Source organism: Aspergillus ibericus, assembly GCF_003184845.1.
Source record: "Aspergillus ibericus CBS 121593 unplaced genomic scaffold BO80scaffold_12, whole genome shotgun sequence".
Taxonomy (NCBI): Eukaryota; Fungi; Ascomycota; class Eurotiomycetes; order Eurotiales; family Aspergillaceae; genus Aspergillus; species Aspergillus ibericus.
Window position 1 is genome coordinate 564,769 of NW_020292110.1, and position 19,182 is coordinate 583,950.

At 54.9% G+C, this 19,182-nt stretch overlaps 5 protein-coding genes across 5 annotated transcripts; 2 read left to right on the forward strand and 3 right to left on the reverse strand.

The window, feature by feature from the left end:
• Window positions 1-7: 7 nt before the first annotated feature.
• Window positions 8-5,035, reverse strand: atrF (ABC drug exporter AtrF). Its single transcript, XM_025715029.1, has one exon. It carries the CDS (start codon window positions 4,951-4,953, stop codon window positions 355-357), a length of 4,599 nt encoding a protein of 1,532 aa, XP_025577069.1. The 5' UTR covers window positions 4,954-5,035; the 3' UTR covers window positions 8-354.
• Window positions 5,036-9,016: 3,981 nt separating this feature from the next.
• Window positions 9,017-10,916, forward strand: BO80DRAFT_423645 (uncharacterized protein). The gene has a single exon (XM_025719099.1). It carries the CDS (start codon window positions 9,360-9,362, stop codon window positions 10,422-10,424), a length of 1,065 nt encoding a protein of 354 aa, XP_025577070.1. The 5' UTR covers window positions 9,017-9,359; the 3' UTR covers window positions 10,425-10,916.
• A 1,503-nt stretch (window positions 10,917-12,419) lies between these two features.
• BO80DRAFT_29979 (camp independent regulatory protein) lies at window positions 12,420-14,479 on the reverse strand. Its single transcript, XM_025715031.1, has one exon. The coding sequence runs from the start codon at window positions 13,994-13,996 to the stop codon at window positions 12,578-12,580; it is 1,419 nt and encodes a 472-aa protein (XP_025577071.1). The 5' UTR covers window positions 13,997-14,479; the 3' UTR covers window positions 12,420-12,577.
• BO80DRAFT_351846 (uncharacterized protein) lies at window positions 14,437-14,864 on the forward strand (the record flags this gene model as incomplete). Its single annotated transcript, XM_025715602.1, is given in 3 exon segments — window positions 14,437-14,595; window positions 14,608-14,636; window positions 14,741-14,864. Coding segments are annotated over 3 exon segments (312 nt in total), but the record flags the coding sequence as incomplete, so codon positions are not given.
• Window positions 14,865-17,096: 2,232 nt separating this feature from the next.
• Window positions 17,097-18,437, reverse strand: BO80DRAFT_30053 (uncharacterized protein). Its single transcript, XM_025715032.1, has 2 exons — window positions 18,408-18,437; window positions 17,097-18,345 (listed from the first exon to the last, which is right to left on the reverse strand). Exon 2 carries the CDS (start codon window positions 18,130-18,132, stop codon window positions 17,449-17,451), a length of 684 nt encoding a protein of 227 aa, XP_025577073.1. The 5' UTR covers window positions 18,133-18,345; window positions 18,408-18,437; the 3' UTR covers window positions 17,097-17,448.
• Window positions 18,438-19,182: the final 745 nt, after the last annotated feature.

A 19,182-nucleotide genomic window follows, 5' to 3' on the forward strand; every position in this document is an offset into this window, starting at 1 on the left:
TCTTTATGATAATATGCATTATTTATCTATTATAGAACTAAAACCAGAAATACTAAAATAGATAGATGTTGAACAGAAAAAGGGGGAAAAAATAAAAAGGTAAAAACCAACCCAACACACACGCTGATGCATCTCTATCTGAACGAGATTGATATGAAAAAGACCCAAAATGATTTACTTTTCTCTATTCCCTCCTCATTGTGTATTAATCTCATAGATTAGGGCCTGTTGGCCGGATTTCTCGAGTTTGAAGCTGTTTATATTCTTTCTTTCTTTTTTCTGCTGAGATCAGGTGTATATGGCACAAAGATCGGTAATAGATGGATGAGCTTGTGGGAGACAGTAGCCACAGAATCAGTTCTGGGCCTTAGAGCCTCTGGAGAACAGCTTCTTAATGCCACCGAGCACCGCACCCACGGCACCAAAGATGTAGCCCATGCCAAAGGACCATCCGCGCACGCGCACACAGTAGATCATGAAGTAGACCAGGAACCAGTTAATGATGACGTAGGCCAGGAAGATACCGAAGCAGCGCCACTTGTCGCCGTCGTGGACATTGAGCGTGTGCATGTACTGCCGGCCATTGGCATACGGGCAGTACTGGCAATCTGAGGTGGCGTTGGGGTTGGAGAGATAGCCCACGCCGACACTCGAGACCCAGTCGCCGGCGTATTGGCTGCAGGTTTGACCGGAAGGCGGGTTGAAGTGGGTGGTTTCTGTGGAAGCGCACTCGATGTCGACGGTGGGGAATACGCTGGAAATAACGCCGCGGAGCCACCAGGTGACCGGGTTGACATAGTACATCCAGTACTTCCAGAACACGGGGTACGCCGAGTAGGGACGGACGACACCGTTGAACAAGCCGGTCATGACGAAGAAGAACGGAAGGGTGTTGGAGATGACGGTGAATGACGGGGCAAAGGCGCAGATCCATTGTCCCCAGCTGGCCTGGAAGAGGAAGAAGAGAATGGACATGAGGAAGACGTATCCCGCATTGCTCGAGTCTGTGGGGAAGCCAGCCGGGTAGTACCACAGCAGCCAGTAGATCAGGCCGGAGATGATCGCCATCGGGATCTCACAGACGATGTTGGCCGTGCAGAAGGCGACCCATCCGTAGATACGACTGGGGTACTCGCGGGCTTCCCACAGGGCCCGGTTAATGTAGAACTTGGGCACCAGACTGTTCAGGACGATGGGCGGGAGCAGAATAATCAAGAAGATGGAGAACATGCGGTCTTGCATGCTGGAAATCGAGTTACCGAGCATCCAGAAGGTAAACCCGTTGAAGATTCCGATGATGACACTGACGAACAGCTTGCCATAGTAGTACGAGGGATCTCTCCAGTACTGCCGGAACAGCCGCACCATGAGGAGATACGTCTGGGTCGTAGCCGGGGCGGCAAATTCATATTGCACAGCCTGTTCATTGATCGGGATCTTGCTGCGTTCCTCCCGGATCGTCTGGATCTCCTCCAAGACTTTCCGGTTCTGATCCGAGTTCCGCCATTCTTCGTTCCAGTCGAAGCTCTTGCCGTCTTTCTTCGTCGCCTTAGCCGCGGTCTCGAGAATAAACTCGGCCACGTTCTTCGACGGCGGGCAGACCACTCCACGGTCCGCGAAATATTTGATGACATCGCGACCTTCGGGACCGACCGGACCGAAATAGAATGTGTTACCACCGGGGTTCAGAGCCAGGATCATGTCGAACTGCTGAATCAGCATTGACGAAGGCTGATGGATTGTGCACACAATAGCCTGCCCGGCCTGGGAAAGCTTCTTCAGGAATCGGACGATGGAGAAGGCGGCTTGGCTGTCCAGACCGCTGGTAGGCTCGTCGAGGAAGAGCAGCAGACTGGGCTTGGCAGCCAGCTCGACACCGATGGTGACGCGCTTCTTCTGCTCGACGTTGAGGGAGCCGATGATGGCATCCTGGATCTCCTCGAGCTCCAGGAGGTCGATGATCTGGTTGACGTAGTCGAGCTTCTCTTGCCGGGGGGTGTTCCTGTCCTGACGAAGGAGCGCGGAGAATTCAAGGGCCTCGCGAATCGTCGCAGTGTTGTCGTGAAGATCCATCTGCTCGCAGAAACCAGTGCCGCGTTGGAAGTCGGTGCTAAGCGGATGACCATCGACCAGCATATCACCCGTCACCACCCCCATCTTCTGGCGCTGGGCGAGGGTGTTCAGCAGGGTCGTCTTGCCCGCTCCGGAGGCACCCATCAAGGCAATCATCAGTCCGGGTTTCGCATAGCCGTTGACGCCGTTCAGAAGCTTCCTGGTTCCGTTGCCGTAGGGCACCGTGTACTCCACATTCGACCAGGTAAAGACGCGATCACTGGAGGAGATGCGGTTGAACGTGTCACTGTTGCTGTTGGACTGTGCCTGCACGCCGGTGCTCGGGCCATTCTCCTCGTCACTTCCCTGGCCGGCCTGCGCCGTGAGCTGCTTGGCCCGCTTGGAGCGCTTGAACACCAACGCGCCGCCGCCACCGCCGACGAAAGAGAGAAACTCCGAAGCCCAAACGGTCACCAGGATGTAGAGCACGGTGAAAGCAATGACCACACCAAAGTTGCGCCAGAGGTGATGGCGGGTGAACTGGTAGGAGGTCTCGATATAGCTGGTCCCCGACACGACGGTCTGCCCGAGCTCCGAGCCCGTGAGAGCACATCCCTGATATCTCGACTCAAAGCCAGGCCCCTGAGGCACCAGCATCGAAGACGCACACTCCATCATACGACCGGCAAATTCGTTGCTCAGGACGGATTCATAACTGTACGACAGGGGGTTCACGTAGAAGAGCCAACCGAACCAGATCGAACCGTCGATGAGGGACTGTTTGGGGATGACGTAGCCCACGAACAGGATCAACACGTTAAGCGCGATACCACTGAATCGAACAGCGTCGTCGATCGAGGGAGAGAGCGCCGCGAACATGCGATACAAGGACGTGACGCAGAACGTGGTCGTATACACAAAGAGGAAGTAGATCCAGTACTTGGACGCCTCCACGTCGAGCCCGGCCATGAAATAGACGATGATGGTGAAGGGGACGACCATGCAGAAGATGGCCGGGAAGTCCACCACCACACGCGCAATGGAAACCGCCGACGGCCGGTAGAAGGCATAGTCCTTGTGACGGGCGACGATGCCACGCCCACTGACGGCCGGCATCAGTTCCGTCAATTGCAACCAACCCAGGAACAGAATCGAGAAGAACAGCGCACCGCCACGCGAAAAGGCGCCGCTGGTGTTCAACGATTCACCGTAGAACAAGGACGAGACGATCAGAGCGTTGGACAGGATGATGAAATACTTGGTGTAGAGGGAGGTCTTGTCGCCCCAGAGCAGCCAAAACTCGCGACGCACACAGGCCGCCACTTGGCGAACCAGGGAGACCGTGTAGGGGGACTTCTTGGAGACAGTTTTGCTCTTGGACTGGGCGACGGACTTTTCGAACCGACGGGTGCTCTCCTGGTTGGTATCCTGGAGCTGCTTCTCATAACCGGAGACATCGTGGAGAATCCGCTGGTAAGCGCTGCTCTGGCGGAAGACCGACTCGAGCTCCGCCGGGGTCTTCGGGGTCGACGCCTCGCGGCCTGGCTGGAATTGACGAGCGTTCGGGTCACACAAGGACGTCAGGAAATCCGCCGTGGTCGACTGTTCGGGGCAGTAGAACCCGAGGTCCTGGAAGTATTGTCGAGCTTCGCCCGCCGGTCCCTGGTACAGCATGCGTCCTTCGTCGATCACCAGAACCTTGTCCATGAGTTCATAGATACTCTCACCGGCTTGGTACAGAGTGACGAGAGTGGTCCGCTTGCTGACATCGGTCATGATGCGAAGGGACTTGGCGTAGTCGAGGGCAGTGCTGGCGTCCAGACCGCGGGTGGAGTTGTCCCAGCAGACGACCGAGGACTTGGTGGCCAACGTCTCCGCGATACTCACCCGCTTTCGCTCACCACCGGACACACCCCGGACATACTCGTTACCCACCACGGTGTTCTTGGTGTGGGAGATACCGAACATTTTCAACAGGGCATCAATGATGATCGGGATACTGGCCGCGTCGTGCTTCTTGGTCTTGTTGATGAGCGAGAACTTGAGCGTCTGCCACACGGTGAGGTTCGGGAAGTGCTGGTCGTCTTCCTGGTTGTAGTTGACCTCTCCACGGAAGTGTTTGTGTTGCTCCTCCGCGGACAAGCCGCCGTAGCTGATTTCACCCTCCACACCGGCGAAGGCAGTCCGATCATTCGCAATGGTCTTCAGGAAGGTCGAGCAGCCGGCACCAGGTCTTCCGAGCACCAGCATCATCTCACCTTCCCGGACCGCGCCTGTGAAGTCATGAAGCAGGTCTCGGACGGGCGGCTTGCGGCCAAAGTGGAGCTGGGGGACAAACTTGCAGACCAGACTGTAGAGATCGGGCCCAAAGGTCCCGATGACGGCATCCGGGAGGGTACGGACAAAGGAGGCGCCCGTCTGGACACCTTTGACGGTGACATTCTTGAACACGACACCCACCTTCTTGGCGGGTTCGCCCGCCGTCGTCCGTCGTTCGAGATGGCCACCCAGCAAGAACTCGCTCAGGTCGAATCCACCGTACGCGCTCTCGGTGGTCCCAGACAGCCCATCGTCGTCCAGCGTCTTCTCTTCGCCGCGGGCCTGGCTGGCTCGCGAGCGCAATCGCTGCACGTCTTTAGCGGAGCGGGTTTGGTGGAGACTGAGCCGGGTCAGTTCCCTCCGCATATCCTCAAAATCCTCCATGGCGCCACGGCGGGAGACGGGTTCGGCTTCCTGTTCTCCCCAACGACCATCAGACGACAGGTCGGTCACGCTGGTGGACTGGGAGGTCACGGTTTGATCGGACGCGAGGACATGGGAGCTGTCCTGGGGGTCGGAGCGCCCCTGCGTGACGGTCGGTACATTGTGCAATGCATCCGGCCGATGGAGCTCGTCCGCCATGGCAGATGTGACACCTCCTTCTGTATGACCAATTCCGAAGTGGGGATATGCAAGTCGGACGCGAGCGCCGGGTCAATTTGTCGGGGGTGGTTCAATAGCGGCGAGCTGAGGGTATGAATCCGAATATGGGGGGGGAAGGCGAAAGGAGAGGCACAGATGATGATCAAGAGCTATTAATAGGAGATACCGCACGAGTAATGGAGCGCAAGGGATGTCCACAAGTATGTATAGAGAACGAAAACGATATATACAGCCGAGAGATAAGAGAAGTAGCACGGCAAGAAGACGACCACCGAACTAACGAGCTCCAGGAGCTCCAGCACACGCCGGGGAAGAGGGGAGAGGGTCCGTACGATCCAGTTCGACGGAGGAAGAACAGAAGGAGAGGGACCAAGCCAACGCTGGGGGGAGCGAGGTTAAATAAACAGGCCGGTGATGAAGGTCGTTGCATCATGGTTCACTGGATGGAGGCGATTGGGGCCGGGGTTATTAAGCCTAACGCCGGCCAGCTGAAATTTTAGCAGTCAAAACTGGAGCGGATTTGTCAGGCTTCAACCAGAAACACGGGCATTGCAAACGAGCCAGGGTCCATCTCCGTCTCAGCCAGCAGCCGACGGAATTAACCAGTCAATCAGAGGGCGCCGCGAGACGGAAGCTGCACCAGGCAAAGGGTGTGGACCAGTGCTTGATAGTGGGTGCTGACAATTCGGTCCGCCGCGAGAAGGCCATGGAAGCCAGAATTTGCCCAGCAATCGGTGGGGTCTGCCCAGCATGAGTCAAGATGAGGCCCGCCGGGTGTCACTCTCAGCCCCGATGATTGGCCCGTCACGGCATGGTCCAGGGGTCGGCTGGAGCCGAATCGCTCTCCAAAGCGGAAGGAGCGACGACGAAACGACCAGGGCTGCCCGTCATCCACTCAATCCCAGGTCAGCCAGTCAGCCAACCGGTGGGCCGGAGATAAGCGGCCGGTGTTTAGTGGATGCCCAGTCTGCAGTCCACCCGCTGATTGGGCCACCGCCGTCACACCCGGCCGGAAATCATCTTCCTGCGCCATTCCACGGGGAACCCGTCTTGCCGCAATCCGGTTAGCTCGACACGAGCACCGCTACCCAGATTTATCCTGGCACTCTCAGTATTCCAGTATGGACGATGATTTCTCGCGATCAGGCTCTCAGCAGCTCCAGTCACTGGGAAATCGACTCTATCTACTCCGTACTATAACCCCCTTCCTGGGATGCATACGTAGAGAGGTCGTCGTCAGTCCTGGGGACCGGTCGCAGCCATCGGTAAGCAGGCTTCCATGGATTTCCACCCCAGCACATACTATTATTAATATTATCCAATACTATCCATGCTGGATATGATAATATTGAATAATCCTGCGATGTCGCCGTTGTCGAGGGTCGATCCCTCGCAGCCCTCATTCTGATGTCTCTCTAGTCTCTCTCTCTCTCTCTCTCTCTCGGCACTCGGGATGGGCGTCGGCACCCGAGTCAGGTCCTCGGCGGGCTCCCTGCCAGCCAACCCAACCAGCGATTCAGGCAGGCCGGCACCGCGCCTGTCGGAGCCGCCTGCAGCAGCCAGCACGATAAGCCGCTGCTGCGCTGCCCCTCCCGCGTGCTTCTAGCCTTCGTCCGCTGGTTGGCCTCTGGATCCCCTTGGGCAGGCTTGCTCCAGACTGCTACATGCCGACCGGTGCGATCTGTCAGATCGGATGCGTTCTGGTCGACCTTGGATCCGCGCTTCTGTTCGTTTCGCCTTTTTTCCCATTTCCGTCCTGGGAGTTCTGCCACACCGCTTGAGCTGGAACCCCTCTTTGTGGTCTGTCTCGACTCTCCACCTCGACAACATCCCCGACGGAGGGGTCTCCCGGTCCCTGTCTCCTTGTCTAGAACCGACCAGCAACAGCCCAACCACTTTAGGCGACCCGGGCCAGGCAACGACCTCAAGCATCCTACCAATGGCAAGCTTGCCATCACTGGCCTGCGTGGGCTCTCGCCGCACGGTTCTCCTCCACGTCCAAGCTCCCAGCTTCCCTCCGGACCTTTCGACCCCCCGTAGCGGACGACACCATAGGACATCCTCCAACTTCAACTCATACAATCTGCCTTGAATGTCATTCCATTCAGACATTCCAACTAGGACCTTGCAGGGTGTTGCGTGCAATTCTATAAGCCTTTACCAGGACCGGCGACCTGAATGTTGAGGTAAACCTCAAACCCAACACCCCGCAAACTCGACCATATTGAACGAAAGTTCATACAGCGCCAGTCTTGGACAGGTGCATATGCATCCAGCTGGTAAGTCGAGCAAAGCTACGGCAATCTCGGATGTATGCGCGTGTGTCGGTCAGCTCAGATACTTGCGCAAGTACAGGGTGGCTCGTGATGGTCTCTCATTTCTTTTTCTCCTCAATGCTGCTGAGAACTCAATCATCCTAGCTTCCGACAGCACCTTGGACTCTGGCGCAAAATTGCGGTGCGACGATGCGTGTTGCCCGGGCCTAGTGCCTAGTTTGCACTAGCACGACATGCAAGATCCAAATGGACCAGGGTCCGCTGTCTCGCACCACTGCGATTCCAATCCAGCCACTATGGTCCAGCTTGGTCCACCGGTAGCAAATTACCAATAGGTTACCTGGTCTCTTTACGCCTTGCGTGGCCGCGCCTATACCGTGACTTGTGACACAACTTGTTCCCTCTGCACCAGGACACATGGCCTTGTAGCTTCAAGTATATGTTTGCGATATTCGAATCGACGCATCCAGCGTATACGCATCAGCTGATCGAAATAAATGTGCTCAATCCTGGCGGTTGATATCTAGGTACTGGAACACCGAAAGATCCACGTGTTGGACAAATCGTATAGGCTGCTCGTGGAACCAGTCTCCTTCCTGATTCAGATTGTCTCCACAGATGCTAATCCACCGACGTACAAGACCCTGCTTGTTGCATATCGGGTGAGAGGACCGGGCGAATCACCCGCAAGGAATGAAGACCACAATAGCGTTGTTGTACCAACATCCGTTGCCGTCCAAGCCAATCCAAATCCGGGTTGTTAATCCATGATTATCCATGCACAGGCTGTGTGCTCCAGGGTGACTGGGTTGCAGGAGGGACTTCTATATTAAGATACAAGACATTAGATTAAGTGGTCAAATCAATTCTGAGGAATCATACCAACAGATGGCTTTAGATGCACTGAGCTGGATGAGCTGGGCCCAGGCCGTCAAGCAGACAACAAAAGCTGCCGCAAGGAGGGCCTGATTCTATACCTCCCATTTGACGATGCGCGGTTATCCTTTGTTGTCATTCCTCTGGGATGCGAGACGCGAACTCGATTGTGTCCAAACGTACTGCTGTTCGTAGACTAGAGAACCGGTCCATCACGAGTTCATTTGGCCAGCTATCATTATCCCAGCTCCTTGTTGGATGTATCGGTGTGCTGCTTGAACAATCGAGTGGAACTGATCACGGCTCTCAGACAGTTGCTGTAGACAGATGAACGTTCTGCGTAGACTTCTTGCAATACATCGATGTTCACTGCCATCGTTCGTACCCACACACCCCTGTCGCGTATATCCTGAGGCAGTCTTCAAGGTGTCTGTAGGTGGTCACAGTGGACAATGAGTGCAGGATCTGCTTCTCAACCGGTTGGACCAGATACAGCCGACTGGGAACTGTGTCAAGATGCTCTATCGGCGTGTCTGCTCAGCATGAAGAAACTTGTCAGTCACATATCATCACCCAGTCGCGGTCATGTACCTGTAGCCCCTCGTTTCTGCCTCCATCCGGAGATGATAGTCCGTCCGTATCCAGCGTGGTTCAAGTACACGCAGGGTCACCAAGTCGAAGAGCGAGATCAGACACCAGAAAGAGAATCTCCTGATCGAGGAAGCAGCTGATAGCGGTGCAACGTGATCCCCTTGAATGCCCCTTGCAGGAAGAGAGAACGGGGGATGAACGGAGGGATGAAATCATGGAGGAAGGAATCCCCCGCCTGGGCGGGATGAAGAAGGTTTAGCCTCAACTGCTCGTTCCCCTTTCAACTTTCTTCTTCACTTTCTTCCCCCATCAACCCAACTCAGATCAGCCTCCGGTCGAGCGAACCGGTTCTTCATCCACCTGACAATCGCCTTGGCCAGCGATGGCCGTCGACTGATTCCGCCCTTCTTGGCAGCCACGACCCATGCGGCCATCGCGACTCTCATCTGACGCGCGCCGCCGCTTCCACCTGATATCCCCTCGACCATCCGTCTCCTCTGTTGTCGTCATCGTCTGTTCTCTCCATCGGCTTAAAATGACCTCTTCTACAGGGGCCCTTACCCCGGGTGTATCGACACTCTTAGCATAGCAATCCCCGGGCTCCGCGTCGTCCTCTGATGGAGATCCGACACAAGCATCGCAATGGGTATCCGGGATAATAGCGACGGACGAGACGCAGCATCCTTCACGATGAAGTCCCCGACCATGGCGATGGTGACGATCGACCGTCCGGCCGCTCCAGGCCCAGCTCCCACTCTCCCTAAACCTGCCGAAAGGACCAAGCAGCCCTCCGACCCAACCACCACCCCGGACCCCAACCTCGTCAACCCCCGTCTCCTCGTGAACGGCGCCTGCATCTACGAGCGACACCTCCCGGGCGATGCCCACATAACCGCACATGTCCAGCGCCTCCAGCATGGGTTCTACTCCAGCCCGGCCGTGTCCAACCAAGACTACAACCACGTGGACTTCCTCGGGATCACCTTTGTCTTCCATTCGCCCAACACGCTCGCGCATCGCTTCAAAGCCGCCACCATTCGAGCCTCCGTACACGGCACGAGGGAACAATCGTCGTCCAGTAACCGGACCCGCAACCCCCGCTTCCTCATGCACGCCCCCCACCTCCTCTACGGTGCCGTCTCCCCCGAAACCCTGCAGTGGAACTACAGTCTCAGCGGGTCGCTCGGGGTGTCCGACCTTCCTCTCGTCGCCAATCTCTCGCCGAGCGGGGGCATGAACGGGCGCTACAAACGGTACGAGATGATGCGCATCCAGGGGTCTGTGCGATCGCTCAAGAGCCCACGGGGCCGGGATTTTGACGTCGAGGGCGGGGAAATCGTGTGGACCCTGGAAGAGAATAGCCTGCAGCGATCGGGGCTGCCCCGCGAGTTCACCTTTGCCCTGTTGGTCTCGAAACCGCGCGCCGAGAGCCGGATCCAGTTCGCGCTGGACATCGACCCGATCCTCCAATGCTGGTGGGCGAATTACCCCGGGCCCCTGCTAGCCCTACCGCGGTATAAGCCCGTGCGTCGACGGCCGGTGGATTTCCGGACGGAAGTGGGCCAGCGTTTCGAACCCCTCACGGCGGAGAAGGGGTTCAACTTTGCGGCCCTGGAAAGTTCCTTTGATGATTATGTGCATATGCCCGGCCGGAAGTTCTCCTCTGGCGTAGGTGCCTATATCCCTGGACCCATGTTGCCTCGCTAAGCAATCCCAGATCTCCCCGGACGGCGGAACGGTGGACGACAACGAACTCCGACGCGAAGTGACGCGGGATTGGACCATGATTGAACCTTTGCGCGGGGTTCCCAAGATCCCGGCCATGATAGGCAAGCCGGGATTCCAGCAGACGATCCCTACTGCTATCCCCGGATTCGACCCGGGGTCTTTTACGATGCGACTACTGCTGGATAATGCGCAGGGGCAGAATGGCAAGCACGCGCAGGTGGCGTCGGAGCTGACGAGTGTTCGGGGCGGGCAGACGAGCAAGTCAGCAGATCGACGACGGAGCACGAGGGGGTGATCATATCATTTGCATGGAGTTGCGGTGTTTCTTTTATGCATTTCAGTTTCCCCCAAGTGGTGAGCATGATACCCGGAAGCATTTCCCAGATGGAGCATAGCATGGCATGGCATCAATTTATATCATACGGCGTACCTACCATCCCAGCAATATTGCTAGACTTGAATAAACTTCCCCCGAAACAGAAATCCAACAACATGAAACACCTAACCAAATTCATCTAGAAAACCATCTCCAACCAGTTAACATAAACAACCCAAGCAACTCCGCAACCAAAAATAAGAAAACCGGCTACGAATCATCTACCTCCCCCTCACCCACCCCCCAAGTTCCCACCCACATACACACATAGTATAATTAGAAAAAAGGAAACAAGCAATTTATCTCACTTATTCCATTCCCAGCACAAACCATAATACCTTATGATGTGAGAAAAGACAAAAAAATAAAAAAAAAAAAAAAGAAATAGAAGGAAGAAAGGAAAGAAAGGAAGCAGCACTCTATCCATCCCATTCCCTTACCAAGGCGATACCATACAGTATTGTATCGTATTGTATGGTATTATATCCCCCATACTCCGTACACATCTAGTAGTAGTTACCGTAGGCCTCACATAAGTACTAAGTACTTGAAGTACGGAGTACTTTCGTGCCAACCTAGGTACCTACCAGATTCACACCATATAGTTAAAAATAAGTTCAACATAAGTAAAGAATATACCGAATGCAGTACTTGATGAAAGTCCATGGAAATACACAACAACTCCTGTCTTTTTCCCCCCCTACCCTAGATCTCGATCCCAGGTGTACTCCGTAGTCTGTACATGTACATGCTTAATTAAGATTCACCCAACTCTATCTCCATCTCTATCTCCACCGGATCCATCTCGATCTCGATCGTAACCCACTCACGCCACTTCTCGTCAGTCCATCGAGTCCGTAGGAATCTATGCATGGTACCTGGCTGGGTGAATCGAGTCTAGAACCGTCGTTGTCTCCACTGTCAAGTGTAACGGTGACATTCATTCATTCATCTCTTTCAAGTCTCCCGTGTAGATGAAATGCAAATAGGAAATATTATGTAGGATGTAGTATATACGCTACCTATTCTAAGATGGAAATGAGCTAGACCACGTCATTATCGCTTAGAGGGATAGACGATATTTGGAATCATGGTATCTAGATCAGACCCCCAGACTACAGTGATGATATCATCGCGCTCCACAATCACAGAATGGAGTATCGAATAAGGAAAAAGGAATAAGAATAAGGAATATGAACGAAGCAAGGAGCTTTTAACCCCAAAGTGCTCGACCCAGTGGCCATTCAAATAAGTTTCCATGTACACCAGTAACCCATGGTTTCTCCCATATGTAACACTAAGGATATGATCGCGGCAAGCCGAGTAATGAGCAAGAATACGCAATGAAGTTCTCAGATAACCGCCCCAGACCATGCCTCCCAAACCGTCCCATTGCTCGTAATCACATAAAACAAACCAATCCTCACGGGTGAATCAGACAACGGAACACAAATCCCAGAAACCCCCCCCCCCCAAGGGTAATCACCAGCAGCGTTGCGCGACAGAAAAGGCTAGAAAGAAGGTATTTTGATCGGCATCATGTCATCGTAGGGGTAACAGAAGAAGCAGCAACAGGAAACCACCCATGTCTCCTCTAAGAGCGTTTTTCCCACCCGGGTAATCATCCACAGCGTATATGCATAGTCTATTCCCAAATTGCCGCCCTTCTGGAGAACGAAATAAAAAAACCGTACGGGAGAAAAGAAAGAGAGGGGGGAAGAAAAAGAAACGAAGGAAGAGTGAGGGCAGACGCCGGTCAGATCTGGGGCCGCGCCGGAGCCGCCGTCGTCCACGTCGACACCGGATAATTGGCGTGCGCCGCCGGGGCTGTCGTACTCACGTAGTATGGGTGCCGGTCGGCCCCCGGGTAATACGGCGCGGGGATGGCGTTCGACTCCCGACGAGGGATGCCCGGGTCAAATGCCCCCATGCCGCGCTGTTCCAGGGGCTGGTGCGGTCCGTCGAGCGCGTCCAGGCTGAAACTGCCGCCCCGGGAATAGGTGGCTGGCGTCGCCGGATCGATCGGGGAGGTCGCGTCGGTCGCAACGCTGCGCGAGGATATGGACGAGTTCCGGTAGGCGGACGGACTGTGATCCGACTGGGATCGGTTGCGGTCGCTCAAGGAGCTGGGGATGCCCGTACTGAGCACGGACGGGATGGACGACGACAGCGGATGGTGGCCCAGGTCGAAGCTGGTGCCATACTGGGTGGGAGTGCGGAACTGAGAGTAGTCGTCCGGCTTCTGGGGAATCTGCGTGGGGGCCGAGGGCGCCGGAAGATATGGATTCGACGCCGGCTGCGCCGAGATCGACCCGGCCATGGAGTAGCCTGGGATGGGCGCCGACTGCGGCGGATGAGTGGCGGTATATGACGTGGGATGCATGTAGAAATCGGGGTGAGGATTGGGGATGCCATACCCCGGCGGGGCGACCGTCTGAGGTCGGTAGCCGTACAGCGCATGGAGATCATTCGGGTTCTCCAAGCCGCCGGTTTCCAAATCATCGATCGGGGCCCGGAAACTCTGCTTCTGCGTCAATTCCGCACGAGGCCGTATGTACCGCAGCGAGTCGACCATGGACGGTGGGTTCAACAGCCCCCGCATCACATCCTCCACGCTGTAATACGACACCAGGTGGTGGGTCACCCCCGAGACCGTCACACTCATCGTCTTCTTGACCAACCCCGAATCTTTGAAACCATATGAGTCCACGAGCGATCCGACCAGAGCTCTCTCCACGTCCGACTGGTGTGGCCGGTCCCCGTAGGGAGCCGTGGTCGAAGACGGCGAATAGGGCCCGTCGCTCTCCTGTCGCGGATACGGCTCCCCCAGTCTTGTCGAAGGCACCGGGCGTCGATTGGCCTTCTTCATCGCTCGCTTCTTTTCGCCGGGAGGGAAGGGTTTCTCCAGCTCTCGGTAGACCAGGAAATTGCCCAGGATCCGGCTGGGACTCCACGTCACGCCGTCCGTCCATCGCTTGATGCCCGACGAATTCTCCTCGTAGATGAACACACTGCCGCTGCGCACCAGGTGGCCGCGTTCCCGATCGTGCGGCCGACGGGGCACATGATGCAGGACGCCTGTCAGACAGGCCTCGAACAGAATCAGCGCATCCTGAGTTGTCGCGATATATCCCGTGAAGGTGGGCTCCAACACCGTCGCGGTGCCGTTGACCATTGTTTGCGTTTGGTTTTGGTTTTTGTAGGTTCGAACCTAGTTGAAAGGGGCCAGAGAGGTAAAATCGATCAAAGTTACGGCCAGGGTTGATCAAGGTTTCCCCGTAACTCGGCTAGACGGTAGACCAGGGTGTCACTGGCTTTTCGACACCAAGCAGCCAGGGGGGAAAGGGGGAGCAAGAGTAGAAAGATCACACAATTCCGCCTGACAAACGGTCAGAACGCTTCTTTGTTATCGGGCTCGTTTGAAACGAGGATGACTCCCCGAGCTAAAAACTGACACGGGGGGAGGGGGGTGTGGGAAGGAAAAGGAGTGAATCGGACGCCAGAAAACAGGGAGGGGGAGGCAAATAACCTTTTGAGCAGACGAGGGTGGGAACGTCCGGCGCGACGGTGAGGGAATGACAAGTCGAGGGAGCTGGAGGTGATGGTGAACCGTAGAAAAGGGACGATGGCGCAAGTTTAAAGTGCCCGCCTCCTTCTGAGTTTAAGGGCTACTACCAGACTTGGGCGACCCGGATCGACAGCGAGCACGGGCCCGTCCTTTCCCAAATCCTCGCACAGGCAGAAAGGGTGGGATCTGGAGACTGGAGAGCAGCAGTCTGGCCCTAGTGCTGCTGGCTGGGTCGACTGGAGCTCCGGTTCCACGGATAGCGATCGGATCGAGGTAGGTTGACTCTCCAACCAAACCAAGTTGCGGGAATTCCCAAGCTTTCTGCTGGAAAGGAGAAACCCGTTTTGACAGGGAGTTTAAATACCCTGGTCCGGGGAGTTCTTCAGCTGTCGATGCCAAAGTTCGAATGAGACCAGTTCAGCTTCCGCTGCTGCTGGATGCGCTGTTCGGGACCTGTTTCGGAGCAGGTATGTAAGCCGATTTATCCACTCTGGAGCTTCACGACAGCCACCGGGGCCATGCGAGACCAAATGCGATGGATGGGTTCAGAACAACAAGAGATTAGGAATGTTTCAAATGAAGATAGTGCTGGTGGACGAAGAGGGGGGGGGGGTGCAAAGGGAACTTTGAGAGTTAGAGGAGACAATAGTCGACCTTGAACATCCGTGGAACAGGACGGGGAGAGAGGCAGATAGAAATAAAAACAGAAAGGGAAAAAAATGCAGTCCCATCCCAATGGAAATAATCATGCTGAAGAAGAGCTGCGCAGAAAATAACGCCAGAAAATCATCCCAATTCCCTATCCCCGTAAGGTATTGTAAAGCAACATCGAGTTTTTTTCCCTCGCCCATAGACATGTTGCCCTTCCCAAAGAAAGGAGATGTCTTAGTAATTTTTTTTATTACATTTTGGAGACGAGGGAGACCAAAATTAAAAAAGGGAAAATAAGAAAATGGAAAAACATAATTCTTTCTTTTGAGAAGGGAATAAAAAAAAAAAAAAAAAAAAAAGGCCCCCCCCCCCCCCTTCCTGGTGATCAGAAAACCAGGAAAACATCGCAGGCGATGAATGGGCGGAAGGGCAGGCCAACTAGGCCAGAGCCGGGCATGGTGCGGGTTGCAGGGAACGCCAAACGGCGCAGGCAGGCAGACGGGGCATGCTCAGCGATGCGAAAAAAATAAGGAAAAAAAAAAAAAAAAAAAAAAAAAAAAAAAAAAGAAAGGCATTGCTCGCTAAACAATACTTGGCAAACAGGGGCGAAATTAGATGTCTGTTAAAGAATTTCCTGAAAGAAAGCCATGCGTCTTCAGCATGCAGAGCCTCCTTTTGTTTGCCGATCAGTTTCTCTCTCGGTTGGAATTTATTCACTAAAAAAAAAAAAAAAAAAAAAAAAAAAAAAAAAAAAAAAAACGGACAAGACAAGACAAGACAACCGGACAGTCATTCCCTCCGTCATGAAGAGCGACCGGCCTGCAGGCGGGGCGACCCAGAACTGGAAGGCCCGAGCAGTGCCAGAGGCAGAAATTGGGAAATGGGAAATGGGAAAGACGGGCGGGTGGGTGCGACTAGTGATCCCAAGGAGCAGGACAAGCCCGCCAGAGCACCGCCGCCGGTGGATCTCTCCGGCCATGAGGCAGGCCATCGGCGGGCTCCATCTTCCATTCCTCCCCCAAGCCCAAGCCCAAGGGGCCCCCTAAAGGGCTGAGCAGCCCTCAGTCTCGCCTTTCTGCCGCCCGGGGAGGCAACATGGTGGAAAGAATGGACTAGTGCAGTGAAATGGGGCAACATGAATGGAAATAGAAGCAGAACATCTTTGTTAAGCCAAAAAAAAAGGGAAAAAGAAAAAAAGGGAAAATCATGTTTCCATAATCCACCAAATCTCCACTGGGAAGTTGGGAACTATGGCCGGCTCATATGGAAAGGGAAACAGTATGACACAAGACAAGACCGAATACCGTGGGCATGGGAGCTAAATAACACGGGGGAAGGACAAGGACCCAGGAATCACCGACCCCGACGGAGTGATGATGTGTACAGGGCCAATCTGGCCGAGGAGGGCAGAAAGGGTACAAAGGCAGAAATGTGATGTAGCTATTCCAGGGCCAACTTACTACTGAAGAGAGTGAAGAGAGCGATCCCAAGCTGGCGGGGATGGAAAGAAGCAGGTACCCCGTTTCACTTGCTGGGGGGGGGGGCAGTTCGGTTTGCTGGTAACTACTAAGTAGGTACCAACCTTTAGCCGTGGCAGCGGAGTGACGTTGATTTGGGCCTTCACACGCTCTCCGGGTTGTACCGTTTCTGTCGCAGACTATGGCTTTGCTGCCTCTAGATCCGTGAGGCTCGTGAATTGAAGGAATGACCAGATACTCCGACACCAATAAAGGAAAGGTCGGTGGTGGGGAACAACAATGTAACAACCCGAGGTTCAAAAAAGCCGTCGAGGGGAAAGTCAAAATGATGAAGGAGGGGGGAAGAGGGGACCGAAGAGTGGATCACTAGGGGACCGCCGATTCGAGGCGAAAACGAAGATGAGACAAGCGCTGGGCGAGGGAACTGGCAGTAACCGGGGCATGGGATGGGTAGAGTCGGAACGAGGGAAGGGGAGAGAGGGAAGGAAGTAAGAAAGGTCAGATAGGATGGGCGATAGGAATGAAATGGGATAAGAAGGGTCAATTAAGTATGCAGCGTACTCTATAAGTACCATGTAGGTAAGTAGGCCCGGCGTAGGGATGTCAGCCAAAGCCGGGGTAAAATGAGAACGCGCGCGAGGGAAGAGCTCAGTCAATCCTAGCTAGGCAAAGCTGGCGTCTGTCCGTCTGCCTGCCGGCCGGCCGGCCAGCCAGTATCATTTCCACCCAGTGAGTCTAACCTAGTAGTAGTCATGGTAGATCGTATGGAGTAGTTCAACACTAGTCGTCGTTCCTATGCCATGGGCCATGGGCAGCAGCCAGGTGGAGCTTCTTGGCTGGGGATGTCCATTCTCCCCATTCAAAGCATCCTCCTCATCATGATGGGGAACATACGGAGGAGAGGGAAGGCCCATGAATTAATCGGGGATATTAATGCAGTGAATCCACAGATGAGCGCGGGAAGATTGTTTGGTTGGGAGAAGCCAGAAGGAGGGGGAGGCTGTGCGGTCCTTGACTGACTGTCTGTCTGTCTGTCTGTCTGTCTGTCTGTCTGTCTGTCTGTCTGTCTGTCTGTCTGTCTGTCTGGGAAGGAGCGACTGAGCCGCCGGTCTGCTGTTTTGGGGGAGGGGAGGGAAAGGAGGCGGGAAATTGACGGGCATCAGAGGAGACTACTATCCGACTTGACCCTCCCTCCCTACCTTCTCCAGGTGCTTCGTCGATGGAGCGGAGCGCTATGAATGTCGGGATATCCACAGGTGGTACAGTACCATTGACTGGAGGAGCTCTGGAATGCGCAGCGCGTTCCCCATCAGCGATGTTGAGGAATCTAATCGGGTCTGCTGCCATCTCCGCATTTTTGCCCAGTGTCGGGTCTGAATGGGGATTGGTCTCTTCCGTCGTCTCCCTTTCATCATCATCATCATCATCATCATCATCATCATCTACTATGTATCTTTTCCGTGCTCCTCGATGGTATCCTCTGCCATAGCATCCCATGATGCGCGCGCACTTGGCGCCTCCCATCGGACTGATTGAGGGGTTGGCTGCAGTGGTGGGGCCCGGGTAGCCAACCAAAGCGTGGCCCCTGACGACGAGGTGATGTGCACCGGTCATTGATCGCGTCCAGCCCACTTTGTCCCTTTCGGGCCAGCCGATCGACCAGCTCACTGGGAAGTGGAAGTGCTCACTCACTGTTCATGGCATGCCCCATGGACATGGAGATAACTCCAAGTGGGTGGCCTATTCCCCATCCGTCCGCTCACGGCCTGCGGTGACTTGGTGACTTGGTGACTTGAATGACTTGCTACCCGCCTCACCTGCTCTGCTCTGCATTAAATCATCCATCACCTTCCCCCTCCCCATATCGTCATCGAGCAGCTGCCACTTACCTAAGACTTTCCTCGTAGTTCATAAGCGAACAACCACCGACATGGTGCTATAGACATCCCCGACCCAGACACTCTAGGTAGGAGTAGAAGTCGTATCTAGTAGCCGTAGTAGTAAGTCCGTGGCGACAGTGGCTCGGTGGTCCCGCCCCCATCCCATCTCAGGAATCCATGCGGGTGATCCAGCGCTACGATGGTTGCTAGGAATTGTGATATCCGGGTGATCAGACAGCAGGGAAAGAATTTTAATAAATCGAGCGAAGGGAAAAGAACAACTCAATCAAACGGCCGCCCAGGGCTCAGATCTCGGGGGAAGAGAAAGGACGGGTGATTATTGCATGACGGCCCCGGCTGGGATTGGTCCCAAGCCGAGGGTCTGGAGACGGAGATTGGGACGCCCCAGCAGGCCATGTCTCCAGCATCCATGCTACACATCGAATCGGGAATCCCATCTGCTGGGCCTGCTCCGGCTGGATTTCGTGACCCTCCCAATCTGGCAAACGCGGTCCGAGCTCTGCGGCCCATCTGCGCCCCCCTCTGGAGGTCGCGACTTCGGGAGTTCTTGACTTGCTCCCCCATCCCCCATCCCAGCGTCGCAGTCACCCGGATCCGTTAGGGTGGGGAGCAAATTTGGGGGGAACAGGAATCCAGGGCGATTACGGAGTAGGGACAACGCACACCTCCTCCCACTCAGTCAGACCAAGTTAGAGAAAGATAAGAGGAGAAAAACGAAATAAACATGAAAAAATAAAAATAAAAAAATAAAAAAAGCCGCACA

Bases quoted from the DNA above. Each gene is read 5' to 3' on its own strand.
- BO80DRAFT_29979 (XM_025715031.1), bottom strand. From the start codon at position 13,996: ATGGTCAACGGCACCGCGACGGTGTTGGAGCCCACCTTCACGGGATAT.
- BO80DRAFT_30053 (XM_025715032.1), bottom strand. From the start codon at position 18,132: ATGACCGGTGCACATCACCTCGTCGTCAGGGGCCACGCTTTGGTTGGC.
- BO80DRAFT_423645 (XM_025719099.1), top strand. From the start codon at position 9,360: ATGGGTATCCGGGATAATAGCGACGGACGAGACGCAGCATCCTTCACG.
- atrF (XM_025715029.1), bottom strand. From the start codon at position 4,953: ATGGCGGACGAGCTCCATCGGCCGGATGCATTGCACAATGTACCGACC.